The 18,097-nt window shown below is 34.6% G+C and overlaps 1 protein-coding gene and 1 pseudogene across 1 annotated transcript in view; one reads left to right on the forward strand and one right to left on the reverse strand.

Moving 5' to 3' along the window:
• Nucleotides 1–18,097, forward strand: part of LOC110030488 (protein-lysine N-methyltransferase n6amt2) — a 35,527-nt gene that overhangs the window by 3,895 nt on the left and 13,535 nt on the right. The window contains exons 2-3 of the mRNA XM_020733214.1: nucleotides 4,122–4,280; nucleotides 4,608–4,689. Coding sequence (XP_020588873.1) covers nucleotides 4,122–4,280; nucleotides 4,608–4,689 — 241 coding nt within the window. The remainder of the gene's footprint in view (nucleotides 1–4,121; nucleotides 4,281–4,607; nucleotides 4,690–18,097) is intronic.
• LOC110030487 overlaps nucleotides 12,655–18,097 on the reverse strand; it is a 7,053-nt pseudogene continuing 1,610 nt past the window's right edge.

The raw sequence follows: 18,097 nt of genomic DNA on the forward strand, positions 1-18,097 counted from the left end.
GATGAGATTGTTATTATTCTTATATTTTTCCACGATGTCGGCTATGGTCGAGAGCTGCTTCCAATGGCGATTTCGGTCGCAATTGATTCGCTGGAAGGAGAGGATCCCGTCACTCCTTCGTCTGGCATCTGCATCTAAGTCGACGTCGACGTTCGCACTCCCTGTCGCTGCTGGCGTCGTTGTCTTCCTCTGTCGCTATCGTTTCGACGTTCGCACTCCCTATCGCTACACTATTATGCTCGACGTTGTCGTCTTACAGAGGCTCGACGTCGTCGTCTTCCGCGCCTCTGTCACTCACAGCTGTCGTCTGCGTGCAATTCTTCTGTTTCGCCGCTGCTCCTGTTTCTGCGCCCGACAGCCCCTCTGCCTTTCAACAACCTCGCAGCAGACAGTTTAACGCCGATAGCCTCTTATGGCTTTTACTTCGTCTTTAGTTGAGCCGGACAAAGTCTCCTTTGCCCGCTTGGTGGGTAACTCTCAGGAGGAGTTCGCAGTGGTATTCCCATCAAGTTATAAGGAATATCGTGAGGGTACAGATGATTGTCCTTTTATTAAGAAGGGAAATAGGAAGGCAGGAAAAGAAGTAATTTTTTTTCCTTTGAATCATAAATTTCTACCATGATGACAGAAAAATTCAAGTTTGCTCTTATTGACAAGTTTCAGTGGGGACACCCTCCTATAGATGTTATCAGAAATAGTGTTGATGATCTGAAGCTAGTAGGCAAGTGAAAAGTGACACTCATGGATGAGAGACGTGTGTTGATCCAACTAACGGTGGCTGAAGACTACACCATAATTTTCTCCAAGAAATATCTTAATTTCGAAGGCAAATCAATGAATTTACTTAAGTGGTCTCCTAATTTTGACCCAAAGCACGAAACTCTCACTATACCAGTATGATTTAGTTTACCTGGTTTCAAGCTGCATTTTTTTAATCACCAGGTTTTCTACTCTATTGGGGCCATACTTAAGAATCGTATGAAGCTAGATCTACCCACCTTCAATATAACTAGACATCCCTCGGTGGCCAAAATACTTGTGGAAAGGGATATTACTTTACCTGATGTTACTGAAGCCAGCTGGACATAACCCATAATGGTTATTGACAACAAATCTTAATGAACAACAAATTGTCATGGAGCAGAAACCCCCATATTGTACCCACTGTAAGATGCTTGGTCATATACTTGCTAAATGACACAAGCTTCATCTTATTTTGAAATCTAAGGTTCAAGTGAATAAGGATGGGTCTAACCCTACTGCTATGGACATTTTAATTCCACCTGAGTATCCGGTGTAGAGGCAACTCATGCTTCACATATTCTAGAACCTATTGTGGGTACTATTGTTGGTATTCCTTCTGCTTCAGATCTACCCCATCTGGCTGATTCTTCGGAGGAGAAATGACAGGTTTGCACTTCCAGGGGGAAGAAGAATGGACACCTACAAACTCCATAGAAAACAATACTGATGGAGTATTATCTATAAATGATAGTGCTCAGACTGATAATCAGGAAAGCATCGTAGCTCCACTTCTTCAAGAAGTATCCGGTGTAGAGGCAACTCATGCTTCACATATTCTAGAACCTATTGTGGGTACTATTGTTGGTATTCCTTCTGCTTCAGATCTACCCCATCTGGCTGATTCTTCGGAGGAGAAATGACAGGTTTGCACTTCCAGGGGGAAGAAGAGGAATGAAGAAGAAGAATGAAGATCTACTAGAGCGCAGGAGTCTTATGGATGATACTTTGGTTACTACGGGTAATGATCAGCACCTTACCAATCTGCTAGCTGAATCCCTATCGAGAAATAGAGTCAGAGACAAGACTAGATTGGGATGACCTATACTTTTTCTGTTATTTTTAGGGTTTTGGATGAGCGGCGCAGGATTTGTTTTTTGGGTTTTTTTTTTATTTCTATATGTACCCATAATTTACATTTTTTTGTAGCGCCAGGATGATTTTTGGGTTTTTTTTTTATTTTTATATGTACCCATAATTTACATTTTTTGTTTGGGTGTTTAGGCCCACCCATACAAACCTATCTATATCTTTCTCTTTAATATATCAGTCATTGGGCTTAAACCTATCTATATCTTTCTCTTTAATATATCAGTCCTTGGGCTTTATATATATATATATATATTATTCTTTATTAAAAACATGATAATACAAATTATAGAAGAATTAACTTCATAAATTTAATTTATATTATAAAACCTCATGCATATGAAAATTAATTTTTAAAATTAGATAATATGTTTCAAAAGAATTAATCCTACTTATAATGTAACTTATTTACTAAAATTTCAAAAATAATATGCTTATAAAGAGAGAATTATTAATGCTCGGCTTTGATGAATATTTGATGCCCATTTGATGCTTGATTTTGACGAATGATAGAGGGAGCTTCATATGATGAGAGATGGGGCGGTTTTGACTACGAGGTATAATTAAAGCTATACACATATTTATAATTTTCTAATTCTCATATCTCATTTTCTCAAAATTGTGTTAAGTTCTATGTCCAATGCAGTGTTGAGGTGTGAACCGGACGTGCACAGACCTGAAAAAAATTCAGATATAAATTTTGTAGTGTCAGGGAAGTGATGGGGTGTGTCGTACAGGCATCGGTGTTTGATACGTGTCTGACACGTGTACGAGACATTTTTAGAAGTGTCAGTGCTACATAGCTGATTAATAATCAAATCTTAAAATAGATGAAAAGATTTTTTACATCTAAAGTGGAATTATATGCATACCATAAAATTGACTTGTAGTCAAAATTTCTATCTTTGTTGATATGAAACATAATGAACTACTACTAACTGACTAACAAATTTAGTTACATTGACTATCTTAAATCTTAGTGAAATCTATAGCTCTAGAAGGAACTTTAATATCCACGACGAAACAAAAGTTGAGAATTTATGTCCTCGTTACTTCTTCCTAGTGAAAAATACACTATTCTAGATAATGGAAGTGATAATTCACTTGAAGTAAAGAAGGCACTGCTCACTGTAATCTTTCACATAAAATAATAGTAGCACTAACTTCACACAGCTCAATGACAAGCTTCTTGAATTCTTATTAGTGTTCCAAGTGGTGTCTACCAGTGCTTGGTCTTTTGCGAATGTTTTGTTTGCTTTCATGGAATTTCAATGCCATGCCAAGAGCACACGAGACAATGGATCTGCACTCAACACAGCTACTTGATACTGACAATGACACAGTTAAAGGATTTTTGGTAGACAATAATCCTCACTCCTTGCCACTCCCCCAGGAGGACCTATGTGCAAAGAGAAATGAAATTTAAGGAACCATTTATGGGTTTTTTCTGACCCGAATGCTTGTAAAGTTAAAATTTCGGAGTGTAAATGCATGTCATCCTCCCTTATATTCCCTTCACTTGTTGTACCTTCTATGTTTCTGTTTCCATGTTATGATTTTTTGATTACCTAGTTATTCAGAACTGTAATTTGCATTTTTTGATTGGGGAGTATGTTGCGTAGCCATGCATTTTTTATTGACCTCCCAACTCTCTTCTGTGCAGCTTTGCATCTTGCTTTATTTTTTTCCTTCTGCATGTTCCTTAAATTATTAAGCTTTCAGCCAAGAATTATTAGTTTTATTTAAAATCAGTCCACAATTCTCGCTCCTGCCCTTTTTAAGAAACTTAGCACTTATTTAATCTTAGAACCTGATGCTATCTTGACATCTGATACTCCACTTTCTACTCACAAGTTATTTTCTTCATGTTCTTTGTACATAAAATAACAACGTTACCTGGACTAGATAATGACTTCATTGGATAGGCTATGCTCGTTGGAAGATTGCTACTATGCTCAAAGTTGTTATTATCTTCTACTATGCACAAAGATGTTATTATCTGCTACTATGCTCAAAGATGTTATTATCTGCTGCTGTACGAAGTGCTTTCTGTGAAACTACTGGGCTGAATTTTAATGAAGATTCTGTGTGTGCATTTTTATTAAATCTGGTTATACTCACAAAGTAAACAATATTTGGAAGAAACTTAGAGCCTATCAAATATCTGTTATTGTTATATTCTGTTCTTTCTCTGTAAACTTGATGATGATTGTAAACTTTCAAAAATGCAGAAAATTGATCCCAATATTTCAGTACAATTACTAGAGTATGACAGGCGATTTGAACAATATGGTAGTGATTATATATTCTATGACTACAACCTTCCTGAAGAATTGCCGTTAGAATTGGGACGAGCCTACAAAATTATTGTTGCGGACCCTCCTTACTTGGTATGTACATTAATTGTAATTTGAATACATCAACATTTTATCTGAGTTACTAGCAGCGTAAGATTTCACCATTCCTCATCTGGATGGTATCAGTAGATTAAACATGTTTTGACAATATTGTTGAAATTGTTTGAGGGTAAGTGGTTTGCTTATTTGCGATCCATGAAGTTATTGATGATTTGTGTTGGTCCTCTATTTTTTCTTCCACCAAACAGTACTGGCCATGATCCAAGTATAGATCACTTTTAAACAAATTATTTTATGACATTTTTTATAACAATCAACTAAAAATTTAATGCTTAATTTCTTGATTCGTTTGTTTCTTAGAGCAAAGAGTGCTTGGAGAAAGTAGTGCAAACAATTTCCTATTTGGCTCAGAGAGAGGAGTATTATTTGTTGCTTCTCACAGGTAAATTTGCTTTCCATTCATCTTGGAGTGTGTAGTTTCTACGAGTTTTACATTATTCTGTATCATTTCACAGATACCTTTTTTATTTTTTTTTTTGTCATTAGATTTTAAGGCTTCTCTTTTTCGTAAATACACTCTACTATTTGGTCACGTGAAGCTTACTCCTAAACTCGAACTTTATTGTTAGATGTTATCTTGATTTTCACAGGTAAAAATACAAGCAACTTTGTAAGTTAGTTAGTTCCATGTGATTTCTTTTTTTCATTGTTGAGAGGTTAATATATAGTAGCGCTGAAGCAAATTTCCATTTTGTTGTCCACACTGCCCTCTAAAGTTCGCATAGAAGGCATACATTGAAATTTGGAAATTTCATTTAACTTTGTTTGAAGTGTGAACTAAAAGTATTTAAATTTCTCTTACATAGCCATATGGCAATATGTTTGTTAACTTAAATGTGGAAAATTGTCACACTGATCACGAGCCACCAAATAATTTGAAGACTTATTTTAAGTGCAAGGCTAAAAGGGTAATTATTATTTATTATTGTGGGGTATAAATAGGGTCAATATATTTAGAGTTAGGGCTATGATGAGATTGTTATGTTGAGTCTTAAGATTAGGTTTGGGAGAGATTATCTACTCTCGAATTGTAGGCTTTAGGGTTAGGGTTTGGAAGAGATTGCCAATCTCTTGTAGGTGCTCATCTTTTATGCATTTAAGTGTATTGTTTGATTTCTTGAAATACAATATTTGTTTTACCCTAATTTTTATGAAAATTTATTTTAGTTCATATTAAATTAGTATCAGAGCATCTATCTTGAGAAATAATGAATCAAAAGATGAGATCACAGGTCGCCATCATTATCGATCATGGTGATTTCTCTCAAAAGCTTATAGGATCACATCTTCTTCGCTCGTCGAAATAGTTGAGATACAAGTTACGATTTGAGCTAGATGGGAAGCCAATGGGATGTTAGAGGCTGGGATCATATAGCCTAGTGAGAGCTCTTTCTCTAGCTCAGTCATTAGTGAAGAAGGATGAGAGTTGGTGCTTCTGTGTGGATTATCAGACTGTAAATAAGGGAATTGTACCTGGAAAAATTTTCATTCTTGTGATCGATGAACTACTGGACGAGTTGTGTGGGTGCTGCAGTGTCCTCCAAGGTTGACTTGAAGTGAGGGTTTCAACGGGTTCGAATGCTGTCGAAAGATGTGCACAAGACTGCATTTCGAACTCATGAGTGTCAGTATAAATTTTTATTAAACACAGGATTTTCATATGAGGATGTCATGTGAGAGGAGCTAAAAGTCTTCGTACAATAGTTTATTTTTTTCTCAAATTGCGAACGAGGAGTTTTTTGGGGAGGGAATTAATTTTACATCGACGTCGAGCTCACCAAATAATTTAAATACTTGTTTTAGGTGTAAGGCTAAAAGTGCAGTTTAGTGATTAGCCTATGATTTTATCATTTCTAATACTTTATTCAAAAAAAAGATATGAATATATTTTTACTTATAAGAATGAATTTAATAAAACACAAATTGATTTTTTTATGTGAATAAATCTTTGAGAATGTAAAGATTATAAGGTCATTCTAAGTGAGAATTTAAGTACGCAACATCGATTATTAACTCTGGATTTTAAGATGAAGAGTTGTAAAATATAGTGAGAATTTAAGTACGCAACATCGATTATTAACTTTGGATTTTAAGATGAAGAGTTGTAAAATAAATAATAATAAGAATCATTGTCATAGAATTTGATGGGGTGCCTAAAAGATAAATATGGATTTTAAGATGAAGAGTTGTAAAATAAATAATAATAAGAATCATTGTCATAGAATTTGATGGGGTGCCTAAAAAATAAATAAAATTATTTTTATGAGTAAACTTTTACATTTCAAGATTTGTGATGTTCACGAAGAAGCAAATTCTATTTGTGATAAAATAACAAACACTATTAAAAAAGTGAGAAAATATGTACTTGGAGAATCAAAAGAAAAATTTCTAAAAATAAAAATTGTTAGCGGTGAAATATTAATGTGCAATAAAAGATGAAATATAAGAAATTATGTAATTAAAATTGGTGTAAATGTAAAATCCTATAGAACTGAGAAAAACATAAAATGTTCCGAAGGGAGTCTAAGAAAATAATCTGTGATGCTAAAAATTCTGCTTTCAGTGATTTTTATACTAAATTAGATATTAAAGTGAGTGAAAATTGTATGTATAAACTAACCAAACAAAGAAAAGAGAAAATAAAAATTTAAGTCAAGTAAAGTGTATTAAATATGAAAATAAAAAACGTTTTTTTTTAGAAAAAGACATACAACATAGGTGGGTGAGTTATTTTGATAAACTTTTCAATGAAGTTGCTGAAAATACGATTGACTTTAGTGATCTTAATATTATTAATAATAATAAAATGAAGTCGTATTAGTAAAAAAGAAGTTGAGGAGGCATTAAAGAAAATCAAGGGTGGAAAATCAGTAGGACATGATGACAACCCACTAAGTATATTTAGGAGATTTCTGGAGTTTCTAGGCCATTAAACTCTTTAATATCAATTTAAAAACTAAAAAGATTCCCAAGTGGAGGAAGAGTATTTTGGTTCCCATTTTTAAGAATAAATGGGATGCACAAGATTGTGCAACTTATAGAGGAATTAAGTTGTGCCATACTTTAAAATTATGGGAGAGGGTAATTGAACATAAGTTAAGATCGATTACAAAAATTTCTCAAATCAATTTAAATTTATGTTGGACATGTCTACTATATAAGTTATACATTTATTGTCAGGTTTGATGGAGAAATACAAGAAACTAAGGAGGATTTACATGTGATTTTTATTGATTTAGAAAAGCTTATTATAAGGTTCCAAGGAATATCATTTGGAGAGTTCTAGAGGATTCTTCTTTGTTTTATGTAATGGAATAATTGAATTTTGAAAAGTCACAAAGTATTAGTACTCTTTATTGTATAAACAATTGATGTGTCATCAAGAAATTTTTTGTTGGATTACATCAGGGGTTGGCTTTAAGACCATAGATGTTTGCTTTAATTATGGATGCTCTTACTAGACATTTACAGGAGGATGTGCCTTGGTGTATGTTTTTTGCTGATGATATTCTTCTTGTGGATAAAACTACAGAAAGAGCTAAGGAAAAACATAAATTATGGAGTTCTGCACGATTGACCAAATATTTTCCTATTTTAGTTTGATTACCTCAAGGAACGACTTTAAGCCCTTATCTTTCTGTTTTAATTATGGATGCTCTTACTAGACATTTACAGGAGGATGTGCCTTGGTGTATGTTTTTTGCTGATGATATTCTTCTTGTGGATAAAACTACAGAAAGAGCTAAGGAAAAACATAAATTATGGAGTTCTGCACTGGAGTCTAAAGACCTTCGTTTGAGTATAACTAAAACTGAATACATGGAATATAATTTTAGTAGTAGAAACTCTAGTGACAGAGTTGATCAAATTATTAAAAGGTCTGAATGCTTTAGGTGAACGATTTAAATTTCTGTCGTCTCTTGTTCAAAGTGATGGTGATATAAGATGGGGATTTATTAGTAGAATTTAAGCTGATTGGTTGAAGTGGAGGAATGCTTCAGGCCTATTGTGTGTTAGAAAAGAACCGCTTGGACTGAAAGGAAAATTTTATAAGATGGTGATGACAGTGCTCTATGGCGCTAAATGTGGCCATTAAAAGAGAAACATAAAATTAAGTTAAGGGTTATCGAGATGAAAATGATTTGGTGGATGAGTAGCTTTACACTTAGAGACAAAATGCAAAATGAATATATCAGTGATAGGGTTGGTATAGCTTCAGTGGTGGGCAAAATTAGAGAGAGTCGCCTTAGATGGTTTGATTGCATTAAACGTCTACCATCTGATGATTCTGTTAGAAGAGTAGATATTTTAGATTTAACTTATGTTAAGAAAGACACAGGTAGACCTAGAAAGAGTTGGACATATTGTATAAAAAATGATCTTAATTTGTTAGAATTAAATGAAAATATGAAACTTAATTGGACACAATGGTGAAAAAAAGGATTCATGTAGCCAACCTCACTTAGTGGGATAAAAACTTGTTTTTGTTGTTGTATTATTTATTATTGTGAGGTATCAATAGAGCTAATATGTTTTGAAAAAGGGAGTAGATATTTTAGATTTAACTTATGTTAAGAAAGACACAGGTAGACCTAGAAAGAGTTGGACATATTGTATAAAAAATGATCTTAATTTGTTAGAATTAAATGAAAATATGAAACTTAATAGGACACAATGGTGAAAAAGGATTCATGTAGCCGACCTCACTTAGTGGGATAAAGACTTGTTGTTTTTGCTGTTGTATTATTTATTATTGTGGGGTATCAATAGAGCTAATATGTTTTGAAAAAGGATTCATGTAAAATGATCTTAATTTGTTAGAATTAAATGAAAATATGAAACTTAATAGGACACAATGGTGAAAAAGGATTCATGTAGCCGACCTCACTTAGTGGGATAAAGACTTGTTGTTTTTGCTGTTGTATTATTTATTATTGTGGGGTATCAATAGAGCTAATATGTTTTGAGTTAGAGCTATGATGAAATTGTTATCTTGAGTTTGAGGGTTATAGGATTTGGGAGAGACCGCCCGCCTCTCAAATTTTATGGGCTTATTTTTTATGCATTTGAGTCTGTCGTTTGGGTTCTTGAAATGACATATTTTGTTTTGCCCTAATATATGTGGAAAGTTGTCCTCGTTCATATGAAATTCACTTTCCTCAAATTTGAAGTTTTTTAAATGCTTTAGTTTTACAAATATCTTTTGAAGCCACCTTCTATTTCCTGTATTTAATTTATTTCTTAATTTCTATATGTTTATTAATTTTGCATTCTCTATTGTCCATTATATTTTTTTCTTTTGGTACAACTGCAAAACTATTCTTTGGAATACTAGTGCAGTTTATCTTGATAGGTACATTTGCCTTAAATAATCAACATTATAATGATTTTTCATATTTATTAGCTTTATCTCAGTAATTTTACAAATCTTCATTCACCCTTCTTCCTCATGACTGTTATATGAGATGTTCGAACTTTTAGAAGTCCTTTTTTTAAAACTCCCATACAAGTTCTCTCTTTTAATTTTTCATCATTTAAAATTAATTTTCTTTACACATCATTTTTGTGCATCTTGTAGCCTTCATTATATTTGTCTAAACCATCTATAAGTCTATTTTTACTATTTTAACTTTAGTAGAGGTTTCTTCAATCAGCTCCTCTAACCACATTTATCTTAAAATCCTTATTCCCTCCCAGGAATCTAATAACGTTTAGAAATCAAATAGGTTTACTTTTCTAAATCAAGTGATTTTTTCAGGATTTTGTTATTTCCTTAATCAAAATCCATATTCTCCCAAGTTTGTGTGAGTTAATCTATTTGTTCCACTAGCCTATTCCTACACAACTAAATAACAACATATCTTAACACATCAATTATCTAGATTGAGAGTCAATGAAGAGAAAAAGGTTAAAGCATAACCACTACATAATTTCAGTTTAATCACAATATTAAAGTTAAACACAAGATTTCTAAATCACCAATTCAAAGGAGAAAATGAAATCTACTCGTTACTCATGCCTTGAAATAATAAAAGAAACATTTAAGTCATCAAAGTAAAGTAAATACAAGAGTTTAGAAATTATAGAGATGATAGAATACTCAATTTATGCTTTCACTAGTCTTCCTTTCTTCTCTACAAGAGTAGAACCACATACAATAAGAATTACAAGAGAAGTCGTATCTCTCTCAAATTTTCACGAAACCCTCTCACTTTTATAGAATTTGGACACAGTGGAGACACACTGACGAGAGCAATGTCGTGAGTGTGAACTTCTCTATTCCAATTTATTCATTTCGGTTCACGAAACCCTCTCACTTTTATAGAATTTGGACAAAGTGGAGACGCACTGACGAGAGCAATGTCGTGAGTGTGAACTTCTTCTCTATTCCAATTTATTCATTTCGATTTGAAACGAAACAAATTGAGGCATCTGAATCGTAAACAACACATACAGGCGCCCATGAGTGGCACATGGGTGCCTGTTCAACCCTCGACACTCCAATTGAGCTCTGCTTCCCTTGTTCCCCAAGTTGTTAATCACATGTACAAAGCATATATAACCATAATATCTTAAAAATGTATAAAAATGACACAATTAATATAAAAATAATATAGAAATATCGCACATATTTGATAAATATCAAATATCCAAACTTAAGCATTGCTTGCTGTCAAGTAATTTAAAATCTAAAGTTAGAAGTTTGAAAAATTAGTGTAGATTGTGATTAAGGATTGCAACGTACTTTAATAATGAAGTAAATACCTAACTCAATGCGCATAGGGCTCTCTTTTAGATAAAATATTCATAACAACCTTCTAATATCTCAATTTAACTCGTACTATTACTATAACTATATAACCCTTCTTAAATCACTTATGTGAGGCCTAACTAACATGAAATTGATACTCTGTACATAAAATTTAGTTGGCGACACACTTAAATAATGTTAATTCTGTTATTATCTCTCTAAATACATAATTTCAAGAAAAAATTAGTTAAGTATTTTATCATTTGACTTATTAGAAATGTTTGTCAGTATAAATTTTTAATTTGAGTTTAACTTCAAGCTTCTCCTCATAGGTTCTTAAATTTTTTATTCGCAAGCATGAGTTGTTTTTATTTTTCTTTTGATTTTTTTTTTGTCTTTCATAAATGATTATTGTATCTAGTTAAGCTCATTTTTTTAATGATTTTAGATATCAATATTTATTCTTACTTAATTTTTTTTTATTCTAATTTTTCTAAAAAAATTGTAGTTCAAAAAATATTGATTAAGAATATAATCTTTTAAGTTAATAGTGACAAAATTTTATACTGTTGAGGTGTTAATTTTATAAAAATTCATTGCTCCGATAAGAATTTATGAATGTTTATATATATTAGGTATTACTATAGTTCTAAATCAAGTATTAGTGAGTCACTAAACTTTCCCACACCCTTCTGAAAATCCAATTCACTTTAATTTAACTTCTTTACTTATTATTAAAGTTCTCTTTTATTCTTAAATGTGTCTACCTGTGTTAGTTATATAAATTCTAAAATTAGACTTTTGTTTTAACATAAAAGGAATATTACTCTCCCCCTCCCACCACAACAAAAAAAAAATTGTTTTCTTAACTATGCATGCATGCTAGATATATATGAAAGATGCAAGTCTAAGAAGTATAGTACGATATAACATGTGTAGATGAGAACTGTAAGGTATGAACTACATAACATAAAAAGTGTTAATACCCAAATAAAATGAATCATGAAAGTTGCATATCTCACAACTGCTGAATTAAAGAGAAATATAACAGGAGTGTAATCCATCATTTCACATACACATAACAGTACATAAACATCCACAAAATAGTAACCACACATGATACATCAACAACATAAATATCATCCAAGTTATTAGTTCAATAACATCAAAACAACACCAGGAGTCATACTACAACGTCAAAAAGAACAATAAAATCACTCATACCCTTCATCATATTTATCATCTTCCTCTATGGGTTGATTGGAGTCCTAATATAGCTCAAATGGCGGGTAGTAGGAAACTCAATTGGATTAGGCCCCTTTTTCCATTAGTTGCACCTATACATCTTCTGTTGGGCCGCATCATACGAATCTGATTTGACTGCAGTTTCTGACTGCAGTTTCTACGGTGTAAGGAAAAAATGCTATAATAAACAATGCAGCAAGAAAGTTTGCAGGAAAGTAGAGAATCTATAGGAAAAGCTATCGGGCATGGATTGCTAGGGAAAAACTTTAGAGGGTTTGTTACAAGAAAAGGCTCTGGAGGAGGGTCTACTGCATGAAAAAACGTTGGAAGAAGGCTTGTTGAAGGGAAAAACTATGGAGGATGGATTGCTACAGAAAAACCTCTAGAGGAGGACTTACTGCAGGAAAAACCTCCGAAGGAGGGCTTGCTGTAGGGGAATACTTGGCTGTAGGGAAATACTCTGGAGCTAGGGTTGCAGCAGGACAAAGTTTCGAAGAAGGTTTTGTTGCATGAAAAAGCTTCGAAGGAGGGCTCCAGAGGAGGCCCTGCTACAGGAAAAAAAAGAAAGAACACCTGGCGGTGATTTCCTTCCTGGGGTTCCAAGCTCGCACCACCGCCTGTTGAGATGTGGCTCATCTTAATGCAAGCCCCATTTTTGCACTAAGCTTGACTAATTTATAGGCAGTGGCATCTGTTTCAAAAGCGAACTTCTCAAACTCAACGATACCCATGGGCTCATTCCAGATAATGGTGTTAGCCCTGTCAAGAGTTGGTTGAATGTCTTAATGGAATCTGGTCCAATGTCAAGCCCCATCCAGCCATTAGGGATGGCAGATGCTGGCATAATGTTGTTGTCGGCATCAACTGCAAACTTTTCTGTCACAATGACATCAGTGGGTTACATGGGTTTCATTCCTTTTAGCTTTGCCTTCTTAGTAAGAGCTATTGCTAGCCGAAATTTATCTTCCTAAACAAGAAAGGAACAAACACTATGTCCTTGTGCTTTATAGAATGTAAAAATCATTCCTCCTCCAAGGAGAAAGATATCAACTTTATCTAACAGTGACTCCATCACCCCAATCTTTATTGAAAACTTTGAACCACTAACAATGACAACAAATGGCCGCTTCGGATTAGCAACAACCCCGATATGGTGGTCAAGTTTCTTCTGCATATGGAACTAGCAACAACAATAGGTGTCAAGTACTTTGTATCACTCTCTGTTGAAGCATGAGCTCTGTGAGCAGTTTCAAAGGCATCAGTAACATAGAAATCAACAAGAGAATCAAGTTTCTTTACAAACTCTGGATCATTCTTCTCTTTTTACTTATAGAATCTCACATTCTCGAGAAGGAAGACACGACCATCAGGCAATGCCACGATGATTTTCTCCACTTCCTCGTGAATGGAATCATTGGCCATATCAATGTCAACTCCAAGAACTTAAATATTTAAATTAAGCTTCATACCTGAAATTCTTTCTAGCCTTCTCCAAAATTACTCTAAGCAAATATAAACAAGAATTTATTTCATTTTTACTGTAGACATTCTGAAATTTAATCTCAATCGGTTACAACTAATAGCTTAAATTAAATCAACATTTTATTTATTTTCCTTAAAATTCTGCTTGCTCTAAGCTGTTTGAACCGAGCAATTGAGGCTCGGTTGAACTCCCTACAAACAACACCCTATCTTCTTCCTTCTTCCGCGTTGTTAGGGCACATGAATAGCTCTCCTGTTCGGTCGCGGTTCAATCCACCACCACGCGTGTGCACGTCATCCTCCTTCCTCCTCTGCACGTAAGGACACCTACCGTAGGTACAGGAGTTCTTCTTTCTCTGCTAGGGTTCAAGTCTTCTTCTTTATTTCACACCGGAGTTGCTCGACGATCACGCGTGCAGGTTCACCTTTGATCTCTTTACATGACATCGCTTGCACCGTAGCAACGTGCATAGGGCGTCAATTAGGGTTGCACACAAGCTATCTTCCTCTTTTTTTTTCTCTCCCGTTTCTGGCTTTCTCCCCTCTGATTCAATTCAAAATACAGATGTGAGAATACTCGTTTTAATTTTTAGTTATGGTTGTCTCTCTTTCAAATGATACGTTGTTTTATTTTTATTTTATTAGGTTATTATAGTACTCATAATATAAAGCTTAGCAGCTGCACTTGTTGAAATTCACAATCATGGAATTGCAGTAAAACAGGAATACTAGTAAAATAACAAAAACAAGAAGCACAAAACAAGGCTCTTTTTTGGATTTTTAGCACAGAAAATAACAAATAAATAAGGTAAAAATACGACATAAATTTCAAGTCTAAACTTCAAATCTTTCAACTAGATTTCTCTAAATAAGAACGGTGAGGTTTTCTATCAATTGAATGATTCTCTCCTAAATTGGATCATAGAAATCTAGTTTTAACCATGTGCTAAAATTAGGGGCGACAATCAGGAACTGATCTCCTTATTATCTCCTTCTGGACATTTAAGAAGGTTTGGAAATTAATTTGGTTTAATTACCTAAATCAAGTGATTTTCCTAGGATTTTGTGCTTCCATCCATAATTGCACTAACCTAGAAGCAATATCCCTATTTCCAAAGTTAGCATGAGTTAGCTTATTTGTTCCACTAGCCAACCCTCGTACAACTAGATGACAACACATATTAACACAACAACTAACCAGATTGAGTGTCAATGAAGAGTAGAAGGTTAAGAGATCACCACCATGTAATTTTAGTTTAATCACAACATCATAGTTAAACACAAAATTTCTATATTACTAATTCAAATGAGAAAAAGAAATATACCCACTACTTATGCCTTGAAACAACTAAGTAAACATTTTTTTCGTCAAAGCAAAGTAAATACAAGAGTTTGATCTTCCTTTCTTCTCAACAAGAGTAGAACCACATACAACACAAATTACAAGAGAACCCTCGCAACTCTCTCTCAAATCCTCACGAAATCCTATCTCTTACAAGCTTTGGACTCACTAGAGAGTGATGGCAAGAGCTATGGCGAGAGTGTGGAATTCTTCGCTCTATTCCAATTTATCCTTTCTAGCTTGAAACGATGTGAATTGAGATGTTTGAACCGTATTCTTGTGCATACAGATGCTTGGGCACCCAAAACTAATGTCTTGTTCTCTGGATTCGGGCGCCTAGTCACCCATGAATGATGCTTGGATCTGATTACTGGTCAATCCTAGGCACTCCAATTCAACTCCTTTGATCCTCTTGCTCCCCAACTTGCTAAGCACTTGTAAACTACATATACATCTACAAGTATAATATAAAAACATAAAAGGAAAAATAATATGAAAATAATATAGAAATATTATGAACATTTTATACACATTATTCGTCGTTAATGCCCTTCAATGGCGATGATTGTTGAGGTTTGGACATTGACAAATATTGAGAGGTGAATGTCAACGGACATTGGACTACTATGAATGTTGGGTGATTTTGGTTGATAAACATCTGATGTTAATGAAGAGAGATGGCTGACTTTAAAAGGCAATTAATTTGGTTCTTCACATAGAGGGGGAACTAGATAACAGCTGATGAATATAGTTCTTATCGTGTGATGATTGGCAAGGAATGTCAGCCTTGATTACCAGTTAACATCTATTGATTTTGGACATTAGGCGGCATTATTTAGCAAACATCCAATATCGATCAAGGGTGACAATATGCATTGGTAAGCAACAAACTCGGTTATTTTCCTTGCAAAGGAGACTGAGCGACTTGGCTGGCAGACATCCAATGCCAGTTGCTGGTAAATGAGAATTGGTGTGATGACTCCCCAAATTTCGGACTTTGACAGACATCAGTTCGATGTGAGTTGATACACTTAAGGTTTTATTGGTCCAATGGCATCTGTAAAGTACGATAATGGATGTCAATGTCAATTGATGCTTCTAAACCTTCATAATTACTTCATATCTAAAATGAAAATTGGTGTGATACTCTCCCCCACTCTCATTAAAGCCTTGGAATGAAAGTTATTCGGATTAAGTAGAAATCTTTCTCGGGCTTTTTCTTCTTTGAAATTGGTTTTTGATCTAAATTTAACCACAGTTTGCAATATCTATTGCAAGAAAATGTTCTAAAAAAGACGGGAGGTACGACTGATGTTGGCATAGCTGTGATCCCATGTTATTTTGATTTTTTACTTATAGAAATGACAAAGAAAGTTCTTAGTGATATGAAAACTATGCCAAATGAGTTCTTGACATCTAGGATTGAGCGAGTTGCCAATTTCTTGAAATTGTTTGTTGTTGGAAGGGATGAATATGTTAATTTTATCATTAGTTCTAATAAAAAGAAAAGGAAGTTGGTCATGAGGATCAAGCTGAAATTAGGGTATGTGCTGCTGGTTTTAAGGTCGCTAAATGTCGAGACAATATCATCAATTCCTTCCAGTAAGTTTGAGAGTCTACTCAAGGATCAATGAAGACAATGACAGTAAGTTTGAGAGCCCATTAGATATTTCTGATTGAGGCGGTTGGGCCGAAACATGGAGAAGATGTTATGCAAGTGGTATGCATGATTGCAAATGATTGCAAAGAAGAAAGGAGAAGAAAGGAGCGAAGTTGGGATGAGGTATGATTATGATCGAAGGAGGGAGGTTTACCCTTGATACATGAGGACAAATAATCGAGAGAGTAGAAGTTGGGTGGAGAAGCTTGGGCTAGGAAGTTGAAGATGTCAGACTTTGAGTGGAAATATGTACATGGATGAGTGGATCTTGAGGGGGGGGTCCATTAGATATTTCTGATTGAGGCGATTGGGCCGAAACATAGAGAAGATGTTATGCAAGTGGTATGCATGATTGCAAAGAAGAAAGGAGAGAAGTTGGGATGGGTTATGACTATGATCGAAAGAGGGAGGCTTACCCTTGATACATGGGGGAAAATCATTGAGAGAGTAGAAGTTGGGGTGGAGAAGCTTGGCCTAGGAAGTTGAAGACGTCAGACTTTGAGTGGAAATATGTACATGGATGAGTGGATCGGATGAAACTATTTTTTTCTGTGAATAGGCTAAATGGGGAGGAGAAGCTCATGACGACGGATTATGTTTGGAGGGGAAAACCCTAGCATGCTTCAATGGAGGGAGGCTAGATAGCTGATCTACTCGTGGAAAGAATTTAAGGATTGTGTGTTTGAATGTTTCTGAGCCACTCGAGAAGGAGACATACACGAGGAATAGTTTGCATTGACTTAGCAAGGGACTGTCACGGTGTATAGAAAAAGATTTAAGCTCTTGCTGGGATGGCTGAGAGGATTTCTTAAACAATATTGGAGAACTTCATGAAGGGTCTTAAGTTCAACATACGTGCAACACTTTGGTCGCTGTGACATGATTTCAATGCAGTTGGTTGAAGATCATAATGCCATGGAACAGGCTAATAAGAGCAGCATAGGTGGATGTTGACCTCATTTTTGTGAGGTCTTCTCTTCTCCTCCTTAGGAGCCTAGGATCTAGCTATAGGAGTTCCTATTGACCGTCCTAGAAAACTAGAATTGAGACTCACCCTTTTAGAAATTCTAACCACTTTCTATTTTTCTTTGATGTCCTGCATTTATGGCACAAGACCATCGTCTTATAGACGAGTGGTTATGGGTTGTTTTGCGAAGACTCAGGGAAAAAGTTCCCAATAGGACTCCAAGCCTTAGGAAAACATTCGTCATAACTTTTTCGTCACATACACACATCAAATACACAAAATTCACGAAATTGCACGAAATCGGACTTCAATTAAGCCTAAAGGACGGGTGAAAATGCGAACT

The sequence above is a fragment of the Phalaenopsis equestris genome, unplaced genomic scaffold (assembly GCF_001263595.1).
Source record: "Phalaenopsis equestris unplaced genomic scaffold, ASM126359v1 Scaffold000726, whole genome shotgun sequence".
NCBI classification, from domain to species: Eukaryota; Viridiplantae; Streptophyta; class Magnoliopsida; order Asparagales; family Orchidaceae; genus Phalaenopsis; species Phalaenopsis equestris.